Here is a 24,101-nt window from a genome sequence, read left to right as displayed (position 1 = left end):
TTAAAAGTGAAAGTGCTGCTCTCACCTCATTCCTGGCGCTGAATTGACATTAAGTGAATAAAATATTTTCACTAGCTGCTGCTAGAATTAATTCTATCAAAGAACAAAATGGACAAAGATGGCTGACTGTGAGAGACAAGGTTATAGAAATGAACAACTTTTGCACTTGTATGTTTGTAAAAAGTTTTACTAAAAACTTAATATGGCATATTATTCACACTAATTCATAACAACTTTAATATGGCATATCAAAAACTTAATATGGCATTCCTCCAATATTTTGTGTGTCCCTAGATTTCATTTCCCACACAAAAAATGGGTTTCTTACCTATTATTGGGGTAAGAAACCCAATTTATCCAGTATTGTAAGCATTTTGACAAATGGAATAAAAACAGTAGTAGATTTCATGCCTTTAGTATATACAGAATACAGCAGCCATATTTCTTACTAAATCAAGCAAATTCTCTCATATCTTCCAATTCTTACTCTGTTTACATTGGCTCCAGACTGTTGCCTTAATCTGCTATAAATTAAGATAATAGATTTAAATGTAAAATATCAAATATCAATTGAAAAACCGAGAAAATCTGCCAGTCTGCTCCATGATCCCATGATGACAGAAACCTTTGCACTTTAATTTGGACTTAATGTTCAAATATGCTCCAAACAAATGCAAAAACTGCATCTGCAGTCTCTTTCAGGTTCATAAATCTATTATGAAGTATTTTTGCATGGTAAGTATTTACATATGCGTATCCTCCACCCATACAGTTGAGCAGTTAGGCAATTAAAATATGATCAGCATATTCATAAATGCACAACTGCAAAACAAGTTTGCAACCATTTAAGTGAACACGCTAATTGCTTTGCACCACTTGTATCAGTTTTGCAGTGTGCAAACAAGCTGCATAAGTTTAAGTAAAGGCAAATCTTTAGAAGATTGGGTCTTTTGTGTTGTCTGCCACATAAAATATTAACACTGATGCCTCTGGTTGACGCTAAATGCATATGATTACTTTTGTGATTCATACTAATTCATAACAACTCATCTTTCAAGGCTTTACGTCATTAAAGGTATAGTGGAGGATTTTCGTGAAAAGACCCACCCTCTCCACTTTTAAAAAAAATGCACAACCCTGTACCTGCTCTCGAGAGGGAACGCACAAGAGCATTCAGGAGCCCATTTCTCATGGTGCATGCTCTGTTTAAAAGTTACTGTTTGCAAAGCTCATAGAAGCTTGCTGTGCCCGAACGTCCGCCCTAACCCTTAAATCCCTCAATCACTATATAGAGCTGGGACTCTTTGGTGGACTTTATAACAAACTGAATTAACTGACCGTTTGGACAGATGATCACTGCTTTTTGCTCCTCGTTGGTCAGGTAACTCCTCCTCCACTTCGCGGTGCCTGCGCCATCTTTGTTATTAGTCCCCGCTGTTGGGTAGCGACAGCCTATGGCGTCATCGGGCCACCATGACAGCAAATCCCATAATGATTTGCAAGGAGAGCTCTAAGCGCAAAGCATTCTGGGCATATCTGCCTCTTCTGAGGCTTTTCTTCTCTTCTCATACATTTAAGAGACACTTTCTCTCTTACGACCCTCAACCATGTTCAGAGAACCGTACTGAGAAAGGTGAGCGTCAATGACTGTCTGAAACTGAAGCTCACCACAGATATATGCCTGAAAGTGCGCATGCCCAGAAAAAGATAGCTAACGGGACAAGCACATAGGACACCCTTACGTAAACATATCACCAGAATGATTGACAATTAGGTGGACCACTTATCTAGATGATCCACTCGAAAATAAAAGGTTGTCCTCTATACCTTTAAGTTTAAATTATTTTAGCCTGAAAAACACTAAGTTGTCATAGATTGTAAATGTCATAAGTTATTTCAAGCATTATGATTTCAAAAGTTACAAAACTAGAAGGGACGCCTTTGCAGTATAGTAGCAACGTCCCAAAATCCCTCTGTATTGTTTTGCTTCTTAATGCAGTTCATGTTGCATTCATTAAATAAAACTAGGTATTTTTGTATAGCTATGAATTATGCAAAGCTTCCTGGTAAATGAGAAACTAACAATACAACATGCCTGCTAATAGTGAATCTTGCAAATAAACTATTTTATGTTTTACAAAAAAAATACAAGCTCATAAACAATTACCATTTAAGCAATGAATAAAACAAATAGTAATTCAATCTGTAGGTTAATTGCAGACAGTATCAACCTCTTTCACTCATTATTGTGGTGGAATAACTTGCTTTCCTTCTCTTGGACTTTTGTGAAGCCTCTCCTGTCTCCACATATGAAAGCATTCATCAGTCTCATGCTGACTCATTCCCTTCAATCTTAGCTGCTTCACCTGTTTTTCACTCAGCAGACATCCCCGGATGGAGCAGATAAGATGAAGCACACAGCATTGCTTTGACATGAAAGTCCAAGCCACAGCAGACAACATCTCCTTTACAAGGTTATGTGCAGAAATATCAGCTAAGTACATCTTAATTTTGACTGATATTTTTAAAATGTCTTTAAACCATAAAAAGGCATTTTCTGATATTAAAAAACAGTGGGGTTGTTTCAGGAGGCAAGAACAGAGAGTCCTAGCAGCCATGTCCTTGCAGGACAAATAAACTGATTTATGATATAGGAGCAGTTGCTTTAGGAATCAATTCATCACAATTTATTTCATGCCTGACCCTCAGCTGATATAGCAGCTAAAAACCAGTAGAATACAATCTTAGCGCATTCCAGGAGCATTTTATAAAGCGCATGTGCAATCAAAGATTAACAGTGTTAAATCTGGCAAGTTTTATAAAAGTTAGTGTGATTACATTTGGAAGCTTGATGATAATTTTCAGGGTCTGTTTACACAGTGTCATTGTGGAAATTTGGGAAAAGGTCTGGTTGAGAAAACAGATGATTTTTAGCAACCAGTGGTTCAGGTTCAGCACAAAATGTATGTCTAACAACGCATAAGGCAACATAAGGAGAAACTAATAGACGGATTGCTTATATCTCATGAAAGCCATGGTGTCCCTTAGGGTCTATGCCTTAGGCCATAGCTTTAAAGGCTTGTAGGTGCTGATTGAAAATGTCTGCCCCTTCTTTGGCTGTCTGGAGCTGCTGCTCACACCACTGAGTCAAACTTCTCTGTACCAGTCCAACACGCTCCTGCTTGAGTTGAACAATCTGCAAAAGATAATACATAAAACACAACGTTTGACTGTTGGAATATGCAAACACTGCTTGTCATGAGTGTTGAGAATTAAGTGATATCATGGTTGCATTAATGACAGTTTACCTCCTGTTTTGCAACTTTACAGATCTGATCAAACTCTCCCTCTGCAGCTTTCTTTACCTCCTCCATCTGAAAAAAATCAGCATCAACATCAATATATCAGTTATGGGAGGATTTTATCGCTTGGTGTGCCAACGCCAAACTACTGGAGAATTTTGCTGCCATCTGCTGTCCAATTTTTAGGATGTGCATCTCATATAAACAATAATCACTTGATAAAAACAAAAAAACATAAAGTGACTCACAGCATTTTTCTTTACAGGTTTGGCCCTCTCTGCGTTTCTTCTGGCATTTTCCAACTCAACCAGTTTGCAGGTTCTTCTGAAGAGCATTTCCTATTCAGCAGAATCGTTTAGTCAAACAAGCGATACGAATCAGAGAGAAATAATTCATACCAATTGACCCTATAGGACTGAAACACTTACCTTTTCTGACTCCTGGTAACGTGAGTCAAGGTCAAGACCCAATCCAAGAGTGTTCATGTCGTTTACAGCAACGCTCATCATGTTTTTCTACTTACACAGAAGAACTTGGGTCAGTACCGCACTAATGCAATCAATATCTACTATAAAAAGGACAAAATTTCACCTTTATGGAATCAAAGGCTTCTGACAATTTCACACAAGCCCTGCAAGCACAGAGTTTTTAATTGACATGTTAAATTGTTTGAAAGAGAAATGTCACATAATCATATCATCATGATTGTGAACAGTTATGTAATATTGCACTGAAGCTTTAGATGCAACTTTTAAAATGCTTTGAAAAGGTATTGAAGAAGTCAAACCTTTTATTTTCTACTAAAAAAAAATCAAAGTTCGATGTACTTTGTTGGGAAATTATGTGATAGTCCAACACAGAATAAAGCCTAATGCTGAGGTACAGAGAAAGCATAAAGAGTTTTTTTTTTTTATTATTTAACAACTCAAAATAGGAATGGTTTGGGATTAATTTATATTGAGGATGATAGGTAGTAGTTTGAAGATAATTTTACTGTGAATACAACTGTAAGGTTTTATCTTTGTGGATTAGCTTGAGCATACTGGAAGAGGCTGGAGAGCATCTGTGAATTTCTTAGTCTAGCAGCTTTTGACTTTTCAGTTCTAATAAATTAGTGAGCTAATCAACTGTAGCTCAAGCTGTATGTTTCCGGATGTCTGTCTGGAATATGAAAGTTCACTGGAGTCTTAGACCTTTTATAGGGTTTTCCTCCAGATCTATCCTACACTTATTTCCTCATGCCCTTCTCTCCAACAGCTTCTCCAGCCCTGCTGTTGAAGCATTCCCTCAGCATGATACTGTCACCACCATGATTCACAGACTGGGTGTGTGACGTGCACAATGTTAGGTTTTTACCACACATAGCGGTTTAATGTTTGAAACAAAAGGTTCCAGATTTCTACATGATTTATGATCAGATTTAAAATGGACTCCTAGTGGCTTTCTGTTAGCAATTTAATTTCTAATAAAGGCCCGATTAGGCAGTGACTCATAAGTAGATGTTAGGTTGAAAAAAAAATTTACATCTCAGCTGTGGATCTTTGAAGCATCTAAACTACATAGTCATACCTTTCTAGAGTTTTAGTTGTATTCTACTGTTGGACTTTCTCTTAAACTATTAATCTTTCATATGATCTGTGTCTCTAATATAAGTTGATAGCATTTCTCCTCTGTGAGAGAATGAGCTTCTTTAGAGTTAGGGAAATGATCTAGGAAGCACCTGAACTGTTGAAAGCAAAGACTGATTTATTTTAAAATCACAAAACCCAGATTTGGTTATAAGTCAATACTGCAAGCAGCAGTTCCTCACAATACAAAGGAGAAAACATAAGCAGTTATTATAGGCTTCATAAAGAGTACATTTGATGTTGGATGTGATTGTCTATCGCTAAAGGCAGGCTTTTACAAAGCCAATGACTTTCTTATCTCTAATAGGAATGAGACAAGAAATGGGCTTTTAAAGATATTATTTTATTAAGCATTCAAGCATTTTGCTAGCTGATACGCTGGCCTGACCTTGGCTCTATCCTGTAACCATTTGGAAGCAGCTAATCTAAATAAAAGGAGGCACTGAACTACTGAGCAGAAATGTAAACATAAAGGATGAATACAATCTAATTCTTTGTTTTCATATCACCACATCTATTACATTTTATTTACCTTATATCCAGCTTTTATATAAACTATAAACATGAGAAATTGAGACAAATGAACCCAAAATTTATTTTCCCACCAAGAAAAGGCCTGTTTTTCAGGATCATCCCCATTTTCAACACAAAGGTGCAGCGCAGCAGCAAAGTGCCCACAGGCCACGGCTATTTCTGCAAAGAAAAACAATGGATGCCGTTTTTTATTTCATTTTTTTTTTTGTTTGTTTGTTTTGTGAGTTTTTGTATTTGTGCAGCAATGTTTCATTAATGCATGACTTTTCAGCACAACAGAAACCTGACCACTCTTCAGTAGTTAGGGATGTTTTTCGACAAAAAATGATTTAAAGTGTTTTACTTTTACAAACTCTTGGTTTTTCCCTCATCCATTGTGATACTTTTCTTTCCTAACTGTTAGGGCAGCACCTTGGACACCACATCCCCCATTTAAAATGTCTGTTTTGTCTTTTCTTGGACAGGCTGTACTAAAGCAAAAAAAATATGCTTTGTTCCAGCTGGGTGACAAATAAAGTAAACATTAAAACCAGTGAAGAAAATAATAATAGTGGGACTCATAATTATCATCTATCATCAGAAAGTCCCTTAAAGGTATTTTGATCTTGGGAGATGATTGTTTGGACTTGTCTATATGGGAATCAAAATCCCAATTAGTTGACACAGGATGTCTGAAATGTGTTCAGAAAAAAAAAAGTAAAATTAATTTAATTATACATGAGATTTGAGGAGCTTTGGGATTACAATCTCAAAATTAAAAACTAGATAGATAAAGTAAAGAGAAATGGTTAGGTTCATGATTAATGGCAGAAAGATGTTATTTGTTTAGTAGTAAGAAAATGGATGGACTAGTACTAAATTGGTTCGCATTTAAGAGAAGACTCAAATAAACCAGATACAGAAAACATATGCATTAAGAGCCAGGAAGATTGTTGGACCTGATCTCCCTTTAATAGCACTGATGGAGAACCAAAAAGTGGCACAGTTCCTAGAACTTGCAACTGGTTCCCCCCATGCATAAGTGGGTTCTCCTCACATGCCCTCACCTTTATAATCTAAATATAAATACCAAGGATATTAGATGGTTAGTCTGAATTGTCATTAAGGTTGTCTCTGTGTTTCTTTGTGGCAGGCTGATAACCAGCCAAGGGGCGCCCAACCAGTTGACTGCTGTAGACAGACACCAGGCCCACCTGTGAACCTGAAAGGATTCAATTGATCTAGAAAGTATATGGATGGGTGCATTGAATTGAGATGAATACGTTTCTATGGTTGAAAAAAAGGATGGTAAAGCAGAGAGTTTCTTACTTTGTTCGGTTAAAACCACATCGAGGAATTTCTGCAGAAAAGGATAAAAAAAAAAAAAAAAAAAAAAAAAAACATCTTCTGTTAGTCGGTGAGAAACAAAGAAGACCAATTACAGAAATAGCTGACTCACCTCTGCTGCAGCCCTGGTGTGTGCAGTTAGAAGAAGGTTATGATCACGTTCTGTCTGAAAAAACTCATCTACATCCTGTGGATAGATTTTTAAAGCTTTTACACTTTTTAACACCTGTGCAGACATCCTGATGGTACAAGTCCATGTTGCAAACCTTATGTCCTTCTTTCCTCATTTCTTCCACAGCTTGACTCAGGCGGTTGAAGATGTTTCTCTTAGCTTTCTGTCTACCTGGGGGCTGGAAACAAGATCACATCAGCTCAAACAGAGATTACATTAAAATACTGATAATTCTTTGCATGTTCTGGGTTATGTCCATGCTGCAGGTTCAGCTTCTGATTGAATCGGTGTCAGGTTTTCTGATGAACTTTAAAATTAGTAGTGCTAGCTCTGTATGATGAGCAGACACTTACACCTCCATAGTTTATATGAGGGTTGTTTTTCTTTTGAAATGCTCTTTGGTTCATATTAAAGAACATTATAAGGAGAGAAAATAATCCAATTGTAAATGGATATGTCCAAAGAACAATACTCCAGGAGCCCTATATGTTTAAGGCAGGGGTCACCAAAGTAGTCCCCATGGGTGCCAAGGCACCCTCCAGGACCACATGGGGTGCCCTTATTGTCTTCTGAACACAATATTTCATTTTATTGTGTTGTTCTTCTTTTTTGATAATTTATAGAGCATTTTACCACATTAATCATACAGAGCATTCAATCCTTATAGATATTTCAAAATTACCACATTTAAATAAAAAATAGAAATGAAAAGAAACAATAAAAAATTGTATATTATGTATGAAGTTTGGGTGAATGCTGTCTAGTAAATGGGTGAGTATCGGTAGCCCTTCCTATCACGCAGTGCCAATGAAACAAGCCTCAGCCTTTTATCACCTGAAGAACATCTCCAGGATTGAAGGACTAATGTCCAATCAGGAACTAAAAAAACTCATTCATGTATTTATCTTTAGTAGAATTGTTTGCTGCAACAGTGTCTTCATAGGTTTGCCTAAAAAGTCAATCAGACAACTGTACCTGATCCCGGGTTCTCACTAAAACTAAGAAAGTAGAGAACATCAGCCTGGTTTTGCAGTCCTTCCACTGGCTCCCTGTAGCTCAGAGAATAGACTTTAAAATCCAAACTCCAAGAAGCCTGAGTTCTTTGATGTCAAAGTTAAAAACGCACTTGTTTAGAACTTCCTTTGACCGTTGAAGTTAAACTGATGACTAAGGTATCAGTTTAAGGTTGTGATCCAACTGTTTTCATTTCATCATTTTTTTTACTTGCTTTTTTTCTGCATTTTTGTGCTCCATATAATTTTCTTAGTTTTTTGTTTTGTTTTTTGATTTTATTCTGCTTCGATTCTATTAACAAATTCATGTAAAGCACTTTGAATTGTCCATGTACTGAACTGTGCAATACAAATAAAATGGCCTTCCCTTGCCTCGGTTATAAAAAGGTTGGTGAGCCTGGGTCTCTGGCAAACCTCAATCTGGTCGGGATGTTTTTATTATAAAGCAAAGGTTTCTTCCTATGGAAATTGTGCATCTAAATCTCAACATTTTAGGACTTTTGAAGACTTTTTGATTTTTATTCTCAGATTAAACTCACACCACCAGCCAGACCAGGGTCTTTTGGAGTTGCTCTATGTATCCTCCAGTTCTAGACTATTTTAATACAATTAAACCACCTACCTTCAATTGTTTGTGTTTGAGGTATTTATTAGCACTTATGAGACTCTTAACTTAAACAATCATCTCTCTGAGAGCCACAGAGAACTCTTTAGATCTTGTTAGATTAAAGGTGTATTTACAGAATAACTGATGAGTTATTATACTGATATAGTACATCCGTCTATTCTTTCAAGAAGACTCCCAGGTGCATTTTCTTCCATTTTATTACTCAGTTTTATAATTTGACCTTCTTAGATTTACTACGATTTAAATTGAATATCCATTTCTTCAAATGTATTAGACAAATACAAGATCTGCTATGCAGCGTTATAATTTCCCCCATAACTGATTTCAGCTTAGTAAAGGGCTACAGTACAAGTGATGAGGAATTCTGTGTTGTGGAGCAGGAAGGGGGCGGTCCAGACCTTAGCGGAATGTCTCTGAGGCAGCGTTGCATAAAGATTCCAAAGAACCCACACAAGCAAAAGATGACACAATAAAACCTTGACTTATTCTGAGATTGCCATGTGGGTCACATGGCAATCTCTATTGTCAAACAACCTTGGTGAAAGTTTAACCATTTAACGTGAGTCTGTCTCATATAAAGCTTTTCCATCACACTCTGTTAACCAGCAATGGTTATTGGCATTTAAATCGGCTGTAGCTACCTACTTCAGTGTTTGTCAGGAAGATCTCCACAGCTTTATTTTTGCTGAGTATGCTGTGAGCAGCAACCTGCCTGAGGAACGTTTCCAGGGCTTTGCAGTACGGCTGCCACTCTCCTAAACAGAGGAAACCTGCAGTGAAAAAAAAAAAAAAAACATTTAATCCACTCAAAAAACTGGTAATTCATGAAATCACCTTGCTGTTTTTGCGTTGAGCTGATGTTAATGCAAACTCACCAAGCTGCTTCATCGTTTTAGCAGATGCAGTCACCTGAGGCCTCAATGGAAGAGGAGGAAACTTAAAAAAAAGAGAGAAACATTTAATCTGTTTTGTTCCCATTTCTTCCAAAAACAGCTAGATTTAGCTGCTGTTAGACATATCAAACAGGAAAATATATACTCTGAATTTCTTTTATAAACTGACAAAACTTCATGACATGTTTTTTGCAGTTTTGAAAGCAAACTTTGTGAAATACATTAGTGGCTCAATAGTAGTTCAAATCATTAAGGCTATGTGCATAGTATTTGTAATCATGCTCATTTAAACTTATCAAGAGAAATATTTTACAGGCTAACTGGTATTTAAACAATTTGTACAGCTTTATCTATATATTCACTTTCGATTGAACAACAAAAAGCATCTCAGAAGGTATAACTTTGCAATTTAAATGAGTAGGAAAAAAAGCAAGTATCTACTATGACTCCTTGTATCCCTGGCACATCCTCCTGAGCGTAGAGATGCTGCTGCAGCCATTCAAAGTCATCGTACGTCCGGTGTACATGGTACTCTCCTGTCCCAGACAGCTTGAACAGAGAGTGGGTCATAGCATTTAGTTAGTGCATTTAACACAACTTATAAAAGCAATCAGATGGTGAAGTTTATGTTCAAACAACAAACAAAAACCTGATTGACACACATTATGCAGCCAATACAGTCCAAAAACTACTAGCATTTTCCTACCTTTTGAGAAACAATTATAAAGGTAAGGGTTTCCCCCTCCTGCAGCACTTCTGTAACTTTGATTGTATTTCCATAGACGCTCAGAAGAGAAGGCGCCTCAGTCACCTCTTCCTATGTAAAAAAAAAAAAAAGGAAATTTCATGGGACTTGCAGTGAATTTTACTCAGAATAAGATTAATACTTACATTTAACTTTTGTTTTAATAGAAATAAATAACCCTACAATGAAGAAACTGATGTTTGGATGAAGCAAAACACTATCACATGACACTCGCAAGTTAGCCCTCCCATAAAAACATCCCATGTTCACTTACCATCATTTTAAAACCTTTAATTTAATGCCTCAAAGTCCAGCTTTTTTTCTGCTTTCGTAAAAAGATTCTGTCTTCCTTTCAACAGGAAAGCCTAAAAACTGAGCGGATCCTTTGGCTGCTTGCTTTTTTCTGTCCTCTGCTGCTGAGAAGGAACAGGATATCCTCTGGGTCAAAGTGCAAACTGGGCCTAAGAGACACGAGAAAAGTAAAACTGTGGCAAATCTAAAAATGCTGTCACAGGGAAACAGATGAGTAAACGGTGTGTTAGGCTTTAACTCTGGACTGTTGGCACGCCGACACAGGAAAAACGGCCCTAACGGTCCCTTCTCTTATCTACCCGTCACTTTAACAGCCCACCAAATTTGCAAGACATTTTATTAGAATAAGAGGGAAAAGTGCCACCAACTGACATGTTATTCCTCTTAGTTATTCCTGTTTAACTCTTTTAAATGTTACCAAATGACAACCACAAACTTCAATGTATTTTAACATACATGGTGTAGTGTTTTACATTATTTTATTTTTTTTTTACAAAAACACCCTTTTGTATTCAGCTTAAGCCAATAGTTTATTAGTTAGAGACATGTTTAACAGCAGTTCATAGCTGCAAATATTTTAAGATGGGTTCCTAACCAGTTTTGCAAATCTTTAAACATTTGGAAAATACCTTGAGCACTTTAAGTGATGCGACAGATTCTCTATTGAATTTCTGCCTGGAATTAGAATGGGCCATCCAGTTATCTTTCTACCCTTTTAAGCAAAAAGTAAGTTCATTTTCACATCAGCAGCTTATCCAGAGGCATCTTAATCAAGAATACATAAATAGGGAGTGGCGGCATAGTGGTTAGGGCATTGCACTTGGAAGCCCCATTGCCACAGACTACTGCCACTCTGAATCCCTGAGCAAAGACCCTTAACCCCATACTGCTCCCTAGGTGCTGCACAATGGCTGCCCACTGCTCCCCAAGGGGATAAGTTAAATAAAGAGTGTTCTTTTCATTGCTCTGTACTTGTGACGGTGGACAGACAATAAAGAGCTGGGAAGTAAATGTAATCACTGAATACAGGAAACATCTTCTTTGAAAAACTTTATTATAAATGAAAGATGACATAATAAAACACAACATAAAGGAAAATAGAGATTAATAGTAATGCTCCCCATCGTTTTCATCATCAAAATAAAAGCTGAATGTCGACTCTTCAAAACTGTAATGTTTGTTCTGAAAATCCTCTTCTTCCACTTCCTGGAGAAAGCTCCAGTGGAAGCGTGGTTCATCCAAAAACGGACTGTCATGGAAATCCTGTAAGATGTCTGAGAAACTGAAGTGGAAGCTGGTCTCATCATCTTCATCCTCGGCCTCAAAGGAGGCCTGGTTTTCTAGGAAAGCTTCATGGCCCACGTTGTCATAGAGACGTCTTTTCTTCTTATCAGAGAGCACAGCATAGGCTAGCCAACAACAAAACAGGGAAAAAGGTTGTTTTAACTTCTGGTAATATGAAAGGTTATGCAGTATTATAATATAAAGGCATAATCTGAAGGCATAGTCCAAGTAAGCTGCTGCTTTGCCCCCTTTAAGCCAGCAGGGGGCCCCCAAGAGCAACATATGGACTAAATATTGATCTCAAAATTTCTGCATCTTTTGTTTCACTAAACACAAACAGTGACAAAACAATTTGTAACCATTCAGAGGAAAATATTAATAAATGCATAACCATATGAAAGTCAAAATGCACAAATCCAAATTTATATTATAATCAAGGGTTTTGGTAAAACTTTGGGCAAAACAAATGTTTGATTTTCAATGCCTATACTAAAAAAAGAATAAAAACTATGTAAATATAAACATGCATAATCTGCTTACTGTACATTTTGTCATTTCACAGGCTTGCAAAAAGTCCAATAAGTGAGTCCAACCATGCTGCTTGTTTCTGGATGTTTATCTGAACAAAAACTGTTTTTTTCTATCATAATTTTTAATCTTTTTTATCTGCTCAAAATGTATTTTGTACATCAACCACTTTAACTGCATAGGCATTAATGAATATTTGCACAGTTTTGTTTTTCTTTTTTTTATCTGTTCTTGAAATGTTTCATTTTTCCTACACTCATGCTTGGTCGCAATTTTTCTACAAATCATCCTTATTTCACAATTTTGCCATCGTTCTGTTTCTTATTAATTTGTACATTTCTCATTTTAGCTTTAATGTGCCATGTTATTAATAACCTCAGTGTTGTTGGGGTTTTTTTCTCCTTTGTAAGGTATGATTAGAAAGGAGATAAGACTTTAGTTTGGGGGGGTTTGTTTTGTTATTTTTAATACTATTTAGTCACGTGTGTACTTTAAGCTTTTCTTCAGTCTACATGATTTCCTTTGTCCCACCTAACTGAGCGCACTGTTCATACTAAAGGTATATGTTACTCTACTTTAGTTTTTGTCTTTCTGCTTGTTAAACATGGCAGTTGCAAAGTTGTTTGCTGAGTTTTTTGTTACAGCCATGCATCAGTTCATAGCCACAAGCACGACCTGCTTTTGCTTAATTCAGTTCAGTTTATTTATATAGCACCAATTCAGAACACGTCATCTCAAGGCACTTTACAATTGATTGACCAGGGATCAAGACACATTATATGCAGCTACGTTATTATTATGTGTTATGTATTAACACAACCATAACAATCCCTTTCTGCAAAGAGGAACAAACTGCAATGCAACAGTTTCAGTGCATTGATCTCTTGCAATTAAGGGGACATGTAGGTACGAAATGGCAACATGTACCAATGCTTGCAGTCATTTATCCTAAAAAAACAAAACAAACACACACAAAAAAAAGCAGCAAGCTTATTATGATCGTTTTAATAGTTTGATAATTTTCATGCTCTTTGTGCCGGACTCACATTTAGGATGTTAAAGATGTTACTTCTTCGAACTGATTTGAGTTTGCATTAAACATTCTCCTCTAGACATGATTGACAGACTGAATTATCAGGTCAGAGAAACAAATAATTTATTTACATCCATTTAAACAATAAATATGAAGTGGGATTAGTGCCACAAATCAAATTATTATGCATAACTATTCTGTTTTGATTACATATAAGTTACTTTATTGGAGAAAACCATCAAACATGATGAAATGAAATGTCAGTATGTTGCAGCATTGTTTACCTTCTGCAATCTCCCTGAAGGTGGTTTCAGCTTGGGCGCTCTTGTTCTTATCAGGGTGGTACCTCACTGCCAGGCTACGAAAAGACTTTTTAATCTGGCTGTCCGTGGCTGTTGGCTCAACATTCAGAGTATCATAGTAACTCCTGACTGTCTTTGAGGCTTGCTGGTCTTCAGTCAGACAGAGGAGCACCAGGACCAAACAGGCTGCCATCCTCCTGAATGCACCTTGTGCTGCCATGTTAAGAACCTGAAACACAGCGGAGACACTCCAGTGTTTATCTAGAGCTCAGAGCATTTGCTTCCTGGCTTTTTGACAGACTCATTTCCATATGGAGACAAAGCTATCTAACTGACTCATGAGCAGCAGAGGAGGGTGTTTACGAATATTTTAACTCACCAAAACTGCGCCAAAGAAAGTTAAAGCCTTGTAACGTAGCTAACAGCTGGTTCTGAAATACGTAAAGGCATCTTCATACCAAGCATGAGTTATTTCCTTGATACATGCGAGCACACTGCATGACTATTATGTGGTGAAGAAATGTTGCTACACACTCATGTACAGTAGGTGGCGGTATGCACCTTAAAGTTGCTTGCGATCCGCCATAATAGAACAGAGGAAGAAGATTATTATTATTATTATTATTATTATTATTATTATTATTATTATTTTATTTTATTTTATTTTATTTTTTAAACAAAGAATTTATTAAACAATAATTTAACCAAAAGTTAAAAACTCAGGTCAACAATACATTATTACATTAGCAGCTTGTTATATTTTAGCTCTCCCTCATCAGAAATGGTGCACAAAACAGTATTAACCCACAACTTTAAAAAAAAAAAACTTCATTCTTCAAGGAGACTTGTATGTGTCCGTTTGCTTATCGGACGCTAGAGGGCAGAAGACAACCAACTGGGAAAAAGTCTTCTTCGTTGGTAATTAAAGATGCGAGGAGGTAAACAGCAGCTTTGGCCAGGCCGTGAGCTATTTCCATATATATCCCAGGCATCTTGTTGATAGGTGTATTATTGTTGGACGGATCGCGGAGCTTTTGGAGGCCATTTGGGCTGTTAGCGACTCGGCTGTTGTTTCTGTCTGGTGAGAACATTTAAGGAATTAGCTAGTTAGCGAAGTTTGCTAGTGGTTAGCTCTTCGACGAGGTCGCCTCACCCTATTAGAGTGTCTCCCTTTAAGATCTGATAGAATTTCTCTTTCTTTATAGAAGAAAAAAATGTTTTTCAGCTATAAACAAATAAGCTGTAATTCTGTGTTATTTCACCAGGCCAGTGGCCTCTGGTCACCATTAGCTAGTAACAACAATGGTGCTAACAATAATTTTCTGTTTGTCACGTGTGTTTCATCTATAGTCTTATTATTTGCTTTTGTCTAAATCACACATGCTGAAATTTTATCAAGAAAAGTTAACAAATTAATATAATTTTAACAAAGGACAAGGTCAGGCAAGTCATACAACTCATCAACGGTCTTCTTATTAATATAGCTTAGCATAGAAAGTTGTTAAAAGGTTTACTAAAATACCCTTAATCATTTAAAGCAGTGGGATTGCTGAGATTATGGTAATGTTTACTAAATGAAGCAATATGAACTCAATTAATCCCTAATAACAAAACAATAATATAAATGTTAACTTGGAAGTTTTTTTTATTATTATTGATATTAACATTTGACTTTCTTATCATGGTTGATTCGGGTTTCCCCTTTAGTATTAGCCTTTTCTATGCCTGTAACAATATGGACTTGTTCTTATAAAAGTAAGTTTAATTTGGTTAATACATCAAGAACCCTTTTAGTTAAAATAACAGTATAAAATAACAAGTACATTTGGTTTAAAACTAACAACTTTTTAGTTGATTCTCCATTAACCTGTGATTATTCCAGGTCACAAATTGCATGTTACTTGGAAGCAAAGTTGCTCGTTTGCTCCAGATTACACCATAATGTTTGCATGTGACAAAGAATTTAAGCGGAATTGTTCACTGTTTTAAAGATAGAATACTTATGGTTTACTGATATAGTGGTGAACATAAACTACATTTCCAAAAGTTCTGCTCAGCTGCCTATAAAATATATATATATATATATATATATATATATATATATATATATATATATATATATATATATATATATATATATATATATATATATATATATATGCTGTTATGGATGGATTTTTTTATACAATTTCTACATCCAACATCAAATTGAAAATACACACTGACAATATTAAAACATTTACAATGATTTAGGAAACAGTTATTAAAAATTAAAACAAGTTCTTTACTCTCTTCTGTTGACTTTAAGTAATTTCAGATTTTAGGTCACAATCTCATTCAAGTTGGTTTCCACAATGCTTATTATTTATGCTAGATTTTGTATAATTAGAACCTTTATTTGGCTTCTTTAACATTAACATTTTTAAAACAGTTTGTGAATCTGTTTATTCTAATTGTTGTTTGTTTTTTAAATTTTGTCTTTCAGATGTGCAAAAAACTGGATTGATTACCTTTGACATAAAAAAAAGAAAGCATTCCATGACCCCCTGACCTGTGTATGATATATCTGTGAGGTCAAGTCAGCCAGCCCCGCCTACACATGAGTCCAATATTCTCTCAGAGCAGGGCCAAGCGCCATGCCTGACCGGGACAATTCCTACCTGGCAGGTGGCAGTGGGAGCGGCGGTACTCTGGGGGAAGAAGGAGGACCTGGGTCCGGTTTGGTGGGGGGCTCGGCGGACGGCAGAGGTGGTTCTGGGGGAGGTGGGAACGTCTCTGGCTCTGGGGGCATGGGTGGAGGAGGGGCGCCCGGAAACAGTAATGGATTTGGGAACGGTGGAGGAGGGGGGGCAGGTGCAGGACTGGCTCTGGATGGCGTTTGCAGGGACTTCATCCGCAATGTGTGCAAGAGAGGGAAGCGCTGCCGCTTTAAACACCCAGACTTCAATGAGGTACCAGATCTGGGAGTGCAAAAGAACGAGTTCATCTTCTGTCATGACTACCAGAATAAGGACTGCATGCGCACTAACTGCCGCTTTGTGCACGGATCAAAGGAGGATGAGGACTACTACAAGAAAACAGGAGAGCTGCCCCCCAGGCTGCGAGGGAAGGTTGCAGCGCGACTTGGCCTGTCTCTGATGGATCTTCCTCTGAGCCGAGGGGAGGTGCCAATCTGTAGAGACTTCCTTAAGGGAGAGTGCCAGAGAGGAAACAAATGTAAATTTCGCCATGTCAAAAAGGACTATGAATACGAACCCTCAAGAGCTGGTGTGGGCGGTGTCGTAGGACAGGGAGCCATTGGGATGGTGAACACTGGGGGAGGGATGAGCGGAGGAGGCACTTGTGGAGGAATCCAAGGACTTGTGGGAGGTGGAGGTAACATGATGGGGACCGGCTGCCCCAGCCTCGGTAGCTGCAGAGATGTAGGTCTCTCAGGGGTTGGGGGACTCGGTGGAGGAGGAATCAGTGGTTGTCTGTCCATCGGTTCTTCGGGACAGCGGCGGTATGACAGGAGCTCTGTGTATGATCCCCTGCTTGAAAATGGGCTGTTTGACACTAGCTCTTTAGAGGCTTCTATGGATCACACCGCTCTACAGCTGAAGAGGCGGCGATTGGAAGGTCTTCGTTTAACCGATGGAAGTGGAGGGGGTCATTACGAGCTGGGGGTTCAAGCTGCGCTGCCACCTCGTCCTTTGGAGTACAGATTCCTGGAAGAAGAAAATTCACTGCTGAGGAAGAGAGTGGAAGAGTTAAAGAAGCAGGTTAAGTGCATTTTATATACTCTCTTGTATATCTGTATTTATGCACAATCAAATCATTTTTTTTTTCTTTACTTTTTTTTCAAATAGAAATTCTTGTCATGAAAAATAAAGTTAATCTGATGTTAATTAGCCTGCAACCTGTTTAAGCGTAAACCTGAGAATCTAAAGCAATGGTGATGAGTCCCACAAACCGTCATTAGCTTTACCTAAAACGCTCTCAATAGAATCAGTAACTGCTTTATTAGAAATGGTATCATGAATTCAGGATTTCTCTGGGAATTTATCTTTGCTTGACAGGAACAGAAGCATGTTTAGTCTGAAATGTATCTATATATTTCCACAAATATTTTTGTTGTTCTCCCTCTGACAGACCAGAACAACTAAACTGTCTTTTGGGCACTTTCTAAGAATTTTTTTTTCCAACACCTGGGGGGATTTTTTCTTTTTATATTTTCAAGAAACATTTTATTCAGTTACGTCTCCTTTAAATGCAGTATTTAAAATCAGGGTTTGGTTTTCAAAGGTTTTGGTGAGGGGTCTGCCTTCTTAATTGTTTAAAGAGTCACTTTGGCTCGTAGTCAAGCAAAATCGAACAGCTTTGAGCCACTAATGTTGCATGGCTTTGTCAAAGAAAGCAGCTTTTATTTTTATTTTTTTTTAATTAATATCTAGAAAAGGAAACTGTCATTTCTAAAGAGATAGTAATTATTGATTTTTAGGTTTTAGACAGAGGGGAAAATAATCAGCAGAGAGGATTATTACATTTTCCTCTTTGGGGTCTTAAAATTCTTGATTAAACATTATATATTACTGTAAAAAAATTTCCAACATCATTTTGGAAATAGAAATATAATGACCTCAATTTAAAGAACAAAAAAATAGAAATACCAGGCCTGAAGTTAATATAAAAAGCATTTATTACTGAATGCAACAGCTCCATCTAGCTGTAACAGAGCTCAGTTACACACTTTTTAGTTTCTATTTATTTTTGTTGTTTTATGATTTTTAGGTAATCAGGTAGAACTTACAGGAAAAAGACAAACCTTTTAATGCATAAAACATAAACCATAAGATCAATGCCTGATCAGTCATGTTCTGTTTTCTCCTCAGGTCTCCAATCTCATTGCCACCAACGAGGTCCTCCTGGAGCAGAACGCCCAGTTTCGTAGCCAAGCCAAGGTGATGACGCTGTCCTCCACGCCTGCTCCCTCCGAGCAGAATCTGGCGCCCCCTGTGGGTGCAGTGAGCTCCTACAACCACAGCATCGCCCAGACCCACACCACCCTCAGCAGCGCAGGACTGCAGCCCCGGCCTGTCACTCAGCAGGACCTGGTGGCTCCCACCGGTGCCCCCGCTGCTCCGCCTACCAATGCAGCCCCACCCACAGCTCCCCCACCTCACCTCAACCCCGCTGAGATTACCCCTCTATCAGCTGCCCTCGCACAGACCATCGCCCAGGGAATGGCACCACCCGTCTCCATGGCCCAGGTGGCGGTGTCCGTGGCGCCGGTGGCCGTGTCCATGACGCAGCCTCTGCCTGGGATCACCATGAGTCACGCTACCACCCCAATGGTGTCGTACCCCATCGCAAGTCAAAGCATGAGAATCACAACCCTGCCTCACTGAATAACTGCTGGATTCTTCAGTTAGACTTTAGTGTCCTGGAGGGGAGTTTTTAACATAGAGACTTTTATTTAAAGTTTAGGACTAATATAATAAACAAAACAATGAAATGTTATTCCCCCACACCAGGATACTTTGAAGACTTGGGTTGCATGGCAACATTATAAATATCAGCTTCCAGGAGACTGATTGATCTGTTAAGTGTCTGGAACGTGTATTTACCTAGAGGGGATTTTTCACCCAGACATAAACTCAAAGTGTGAAGTTTCCCTCCCTTAAAGATTCCAGATTCTCCGTGGCTGCACATGAAGACAGAGGAAATCCATCTGTGTTTATATTTTTGTGGATTGGTTTGTTGTAAATTAATTTTGGTACTTTAACAGCCATGATGAGTCCTGTTTTATGTCCCTGTTTCATTATATGTATGTTTTATGCCTACACTTGAACTGGTAGGTGGAGATACTTAAGTCAACTGTAGGCAGACATGGTTTCAAGTGGTTAAAGCCTTCAACATCCTGTTGGTTCAGATGTTTGGGTGGAGTTATGCTGTGTAAACTTGAACTTAATCTGTTTCTTCAGGAGCCTCAGATATGTCCCTCCTCAAACAGCTGTAACATTTGGCACCGTCTGTCTGTTTTCATCACCATGGGAAATTGTGATGTCCATCAGACAGTAGCTTGCTTTTTGGCATTTTCATTTGTATTTTTTTAATGTTATTTTTGTGAATTGTGAACTCTGTAGTGAGTTTTTCTATGTCACTCTTAAGATTTGGAGTTTGATTTGTATGGACCTTATGTTTGGAAGTTTTTTTTTTTATGTATATAGTTAAAACGTGACTTAAAGCCCTTACAGAATTTGAGTCACTGAATCTGTTGGGTCTCAGAATCAGTTGGGTTTTAATAAAGATGCTCAGCTTAATGTCTTGAGTTGAGCTTGAAGATTGTAGAATGACTACAGGTATCTGTTTGTTTTTTTTGGGTGAAAATATTCCAACTTTGTTATGTTACTGTTGTCAGGGTTGGCCTGAATTATAAACACACTTTGGTTGCTTAAAGCCCCAAAAGAGCCGGAATCCAAAGACAAAATGCTGACAAAATTGGTTGTAATCAGTGGGTAAACAGTTGGTGGTTTGAAAAATATATCAACTGAAATTAGATAAAAAAAAGAAATATCTGGCCCTTTTTTGGGCATACAGCTAAAAATAGATTTTTTTTTTTTTTTTTAACCAGGGTCGCTTGTGAGCACAGCATTAAATTTGGTCCTTCCTTCCTGAAACGGCCCGTATCTAATGCCTGCTCACCAGACGGGACTCCCAGAGAGTATGGGAAGTCAGTCCCTGTTTATTCACATCAGTCACTTCCTAAAACTCACTGGAATCGAGCCTCAGCATCTAGTTTTTGTATCTTATTTTTAGTAAGGAGTTCCAAAGATGCAGGAAAGGTTTTTCTATCAGAACGACTAGGCTGCATTTTAAAGTGAAAAACGACACAAATGAGTGCATAGTTATGTAGTGAAAGGAAATGATACAATGCATCCTTAAGGGTTGTTTACTTCCCAAGTATGCAGTGTAGGTATTCATCCCCTTCATTGTTATGTGCAGCTGGTAGTGCTTTAACGTTATTTACTCTCTGTTTGTTGTCTGAATGTATCAAAAGTTTCAATACCTGTAGAGAACAGCCAAGACAGGCCGGACTGAACATTTAAGAGAAATGAGTAATAGAAAGTACGAGATGACTATAAACCTACCTAGTATACAAATAAAAATTAAAACTGAATTACTAGTTGAAAACTCAGGGCAATACAACTAAACCCCAACAGCTACAAGATGGCTCATGGTATCAACAATAGTAGAACTTTCTGACTTTTAACTTTTTTATCAGTCCTTTTTATTTTTTACATATAGTTATTTGTGTACTTACTACTTTTAAATGTTTATAAAACAAGCGCTTTCCAAACTTTTTGTATGCAAAAAATACAGAGAACAGTGTTTTGGGATTTGTTTGTCTTTGTTATGGTACACCAGTCTTAGTGGCCAATAATATAAGAGTGTCCGAAAGTGGGAAACTGGAAAGCTATATCACCTTGGAGATGATGTCACTCTGACTTCTTAAGTCAACAGTAATGAAACGCAGGATAATAATGAGAAACACAGCCAAGAGGCCCCAGTGGCGGTTCTAGACTAAATTTACCAGGAGGGTCAGGATGGGGCCAGTTTATTTATTTGTATGTTTTTCCTTCGTAGGGGAAAAATGAAACTAAAATAACAGTGCAACAGTTAATCCTTTAATATGAGGTTTAGATGCATATTCAAACTGGAAGACTCATCCCAGCATTACCTGCATTCAGTCACCTCATCAGGCGCCAACGCTCCAGCCAATAGGCCTTAAGTCCTTATTCCTCTTCAGGCAACCATCCTGTATGGTTCTGCCTAAGGCTGAATCTCAAACCCCTCCCTAAGCACTAGAGGAGGATTGTGGAGAAATGCCGATTCCAGACCTTGTGGTACATGCGGAAGCAGTGGACTGACTCTGGACTAGAAACATCCAGAGCCACGGTGCACAGGCGTGTGCAGGAAATGGGCTACAGGTGCCGCATTCCCCAGGTCAAGCCACTTTTGAACCAGATACAGCAGCAGAGGCGCCTGACCTGAGCTGCAGAGAAGCAGCACTGGACTGTTGCTTAGTTTTGCATGTCACTTTGAAATCAAGGTGCCAGAGTTTGGAGGGAGACTGGGGAGAAGGAAATGCCAAAATGCCAGAAGTCCAGTGTCAAGTACGCACAGTCAGTGATGGTCTGGGGTGCCATGTCAGCTGCTGGTGTTGGTCCACTGTGTTTTATCAAGGGCAGGGTCAATGCAGCTAGCTATCAGGAGATTTTTGGAGCACTGCATGCTTCCATCTGCTGAAAAGCTTTATGGAGAGGAAGATTTCATTATTCAGCACGACCTGGCACCTGTTCACAGTGCAAAAACCACTGGTAAATGGTTTACTGATCATGGTATCAATGTGCTCAATTGGCCTGCCAACTCTACTGACCTGAACCCCATAGAGATTCTGAGGGATATTGTGAAGAGAAAGTTGAGAGATGCAAGACCCAACACTGTGGATGAGCTAAAGGCGGCTATCGAAGCATCCTGGGCCTTCATAATACCTCAGCCATGCCACAGGCTGATTGCCTCCATGCCATGCTGCATTGAAGCAGTCATTTCTGCAAAAGGATTCCCCAGCAAGTATTGAGTGCATAACTGTACATAATTATTTAAAGATGGACTTTTTTGTATTAAGAACACTTTTCTTTTATTGGTCAGATGAAATATAGTAATATTGTGATTTAGGAATTTTGGATTTTCATGAGCTGTATGTCAAAATCATCCGTATTAAAACAATAAAAGACCTGAAATATTTTATTTAGTGTGCAATGAATCTAAAATATATGAATGTTCAAATTTGATCATTACATTATGGAAAATATTGAACTTTATCAAAATATGCTAATATTTTGAGAAGGACCTATAGAGGTTCAATTTTCAGTCCCACTGAACACATAGTGGACACAGCAAACACAGAAAGAGACTAGTAAGAGCTCTAGTCAGACTACAACATGAATATTTTCACTACAGTAAATGCAAAAGTGTGAGGGGGAAATCTAAAACCCCCCATGAAGGATGGTATCGGTAGCCTCATTATGTGGGATTGTTTTACTTTAACAGGAGCAGGAAAGCTGATCAAGAGATGATGGGAATATGAATTTAAAAAGTTTGAGATTTCAAAAATATTAACAATGATGGGAAAGTTCTTAAATGACACTAAACACAGCCAGAGCAACAATGGAATCCTTCAGATCATAAGTTAAAAGGATAGATAGAGATTCAAATCCTAGACTAACATTTTTTAACTGTTTAACTAATGATGATGATTCAATGTGGCAAATAAAAAAACATTTAGAATTGTTGGTCCAACCTAAGTCTAATTAAGGAATGGGTGGGACTTCAAAGACACTGCAAAAAAGGAAGGACTTATAGAGTCATAACCTTGAAGACTGAAGGGTGGTATTGCCTGGGGATGGGGGTGTTTTTTTAATTTGTGAGACAGCCCCTTTTCACGTAGTCACAAAAAAAAAAAAAAGTCAAAATTAAATTAATTGCAGTAGATTTATGGTTGTTACATAAAATGGGCAAAAGGTCTCTGACAATGATTCATTTTGCAACACACTGTGGAGGCTTTTGGGCAGGGGCGGAGCTAGATGGGGGCTAAGGGTGGCCATGGCCACCCCTACCATTTTTTTCCCAGTAATACTCTAATGGAGGAATGTCAAACTTATTGAAGAATAAAATTGTTTATATATTTACAACTCCTTGACAACAGAAACAATGTGGTTAATTATGCACATCAATATACAAACATTAAATATGTAGAATTCATGCTCTTTTGAGAACTAAATTGTGAATTATTTGGGGTAAAGATAAAATTATATTAATCATATTATCTTCAGTGAAATCATAGATAAATAACTACTTTAATAAAACCTTAAAAATTCATTAAATGTGGATATTAGTAGATTTATATATCATTTATTTGCAGAATGATTATTGATAAAAGTAAGTAACGACAATGTAAAGTATGTTCGCCCCAGAACTCAAACCTGAAAGAATTTTGTCCACTTTACCTTTTATTTACACAGCATAGGTGTTAAATATATTTGTCTATTTGTTAGCAAAGGCTGCAGGAAAGTATGGTTTGTCTTTATTTAGAAAATATGGATGTCAGAATTCTGAGATTAAAGTCGGAATTCTGAGATTAAAGTCAGAATTATAAGATTAAAGTCAGAATTGTATGATTAAAGTCAGAATTGTGAGATTAAATTCAGAATTCATAGGAAAAAAAGTCAGAATTTTGAGAAAAAAAGTCAGATTTCTGAGATTAAAGTCGGAATTCTGGGATTAGAGTCAGAATTCTGAGGAAAAGTAAAAAATTCTGAGATTAAAGTCAGAATTCTTATAAAAAAGTAACAATTCTGA

General features: G+C 37.6%; 3 protein-coding genes across 4 annotated transcripts; 1 reads left to right on the top strand and 2 right to left on the bottom strand.

Annotated features, from left to right (window-relative positions):
- Window positions 1-2,109: 2,109 nt before the first annotated feature.
- Window positions 2,110-10,771, bottom strand: si:dkey-28n18.9 (sorting nexin-6). Its single transcript, XM_038288104.1, has 14 exons — window positions 10,516-10,771; window positions 10,203-10,313; window positions 9,938-10,045; window positions 9,479-9,539; window positions 9,249-9,373; window positions 7,057-7,140; window positions 6,903-6,977; window positions 6,773-6,803; window positions 5,536-5,623; window positions 3,894-3,933; window positions 3,731-3,817; window positions 3,551-3,640; window positions 3,309-3,374; window positions 2,110-3,196 (listed from the first exon to the last, which is right to left on the bottom strand). Exons 1-14 carry the CDS (start codon window positions 10,519-10,521, stop codon window positions 3,059-3,061), a joined length of 1,110 nt encoding a protein of 369 aa, XP_038144032.1. The 5' UTR covers window positions 10,522-10,771; the 3' UTR covers window positions 2,110-3,058.
- Window positions 10,772-11,594: 823 nt separating this feature from the next.
- Window positions 11,595-14,224, bottom strand: LOC119785418 (dnaJ homolog subfamily B member 9-like). Its single transcript, XM_038288095.1, has 3 exons — window positions 14,080-14,224; window positions 13,683-13,929; window positions 11,595-11,962 (listed from the first exon to the last, which is right to left on the bottom strand). The coding sequence occupies exons 2-3, from the start codon at window positions 13,918-13,920 to the stop codon at window positions 11,658-11,660; spliced, it is 543 nt and encodes a 180-aa protein (XP_038144023.1). The 5' UTR covers window positions 13,921-13,929; window positions 14,080-14,224; the 3' UTR covers window positions 11,595-11,657.
- Window positions 14,225-14,585: 361 nt separating this feature from the next.
- zc3h10 (zinc finger CCCH-type containing 10) lies at window positions 14,586-20,036 on the top strand. Of its 2 annotated transcripts, none has more exons than XM_038288083.1 (3): window positions 14,586-14,638; window positions 16,186-17,461; window positions 18,572-20,036. In XM_038288083.1, the coding sequence occupies exons 2-3, from the start codon at window positions 16,337-16,339 to the stop codon at window positions 19,085-19,087; spliced, it is 1,641 nt and encodes a 546-aa protein (XP_038144011.1). In that variant the 5' UTR covers window positions 14,586-14,638; window positions 16,186-16,336; the 3' UTR covers window positions 19,088-20,036. The 2 variants fall into 2 exon arrangements, with proteins under 2 accessions (XP_038144011.1, XP_038144010.1); XM_038288082.1 differs by having other exon boundaries at window positions 14,602-14,781.
- Window positions 20,037-24,101: the final 4,065 nt, after the last annotated feature.

The sequence above is a fragment of the Cyprinodon tularosa genome, unplaced genomic scaffold (genome assembly GCF_016077235.1).
Source record: "Cyprinodon tularosa strain WSP-4 unplaced genomic scaffold, ASM1607723v1 ctg248, whole genome shotgun sequence".
Classification (NCBI taxonomy): domain Eukaryota; kingdom Metazoa; phylum Chordata; class Actinopteri; order Cyprinodontiformes; family Cyprinodontidae; genus Cyprinodon; species Cyprinodon tularosa.
This window is presented reverse-complemented; position numbering and strand designations above follow the sequence as displayed.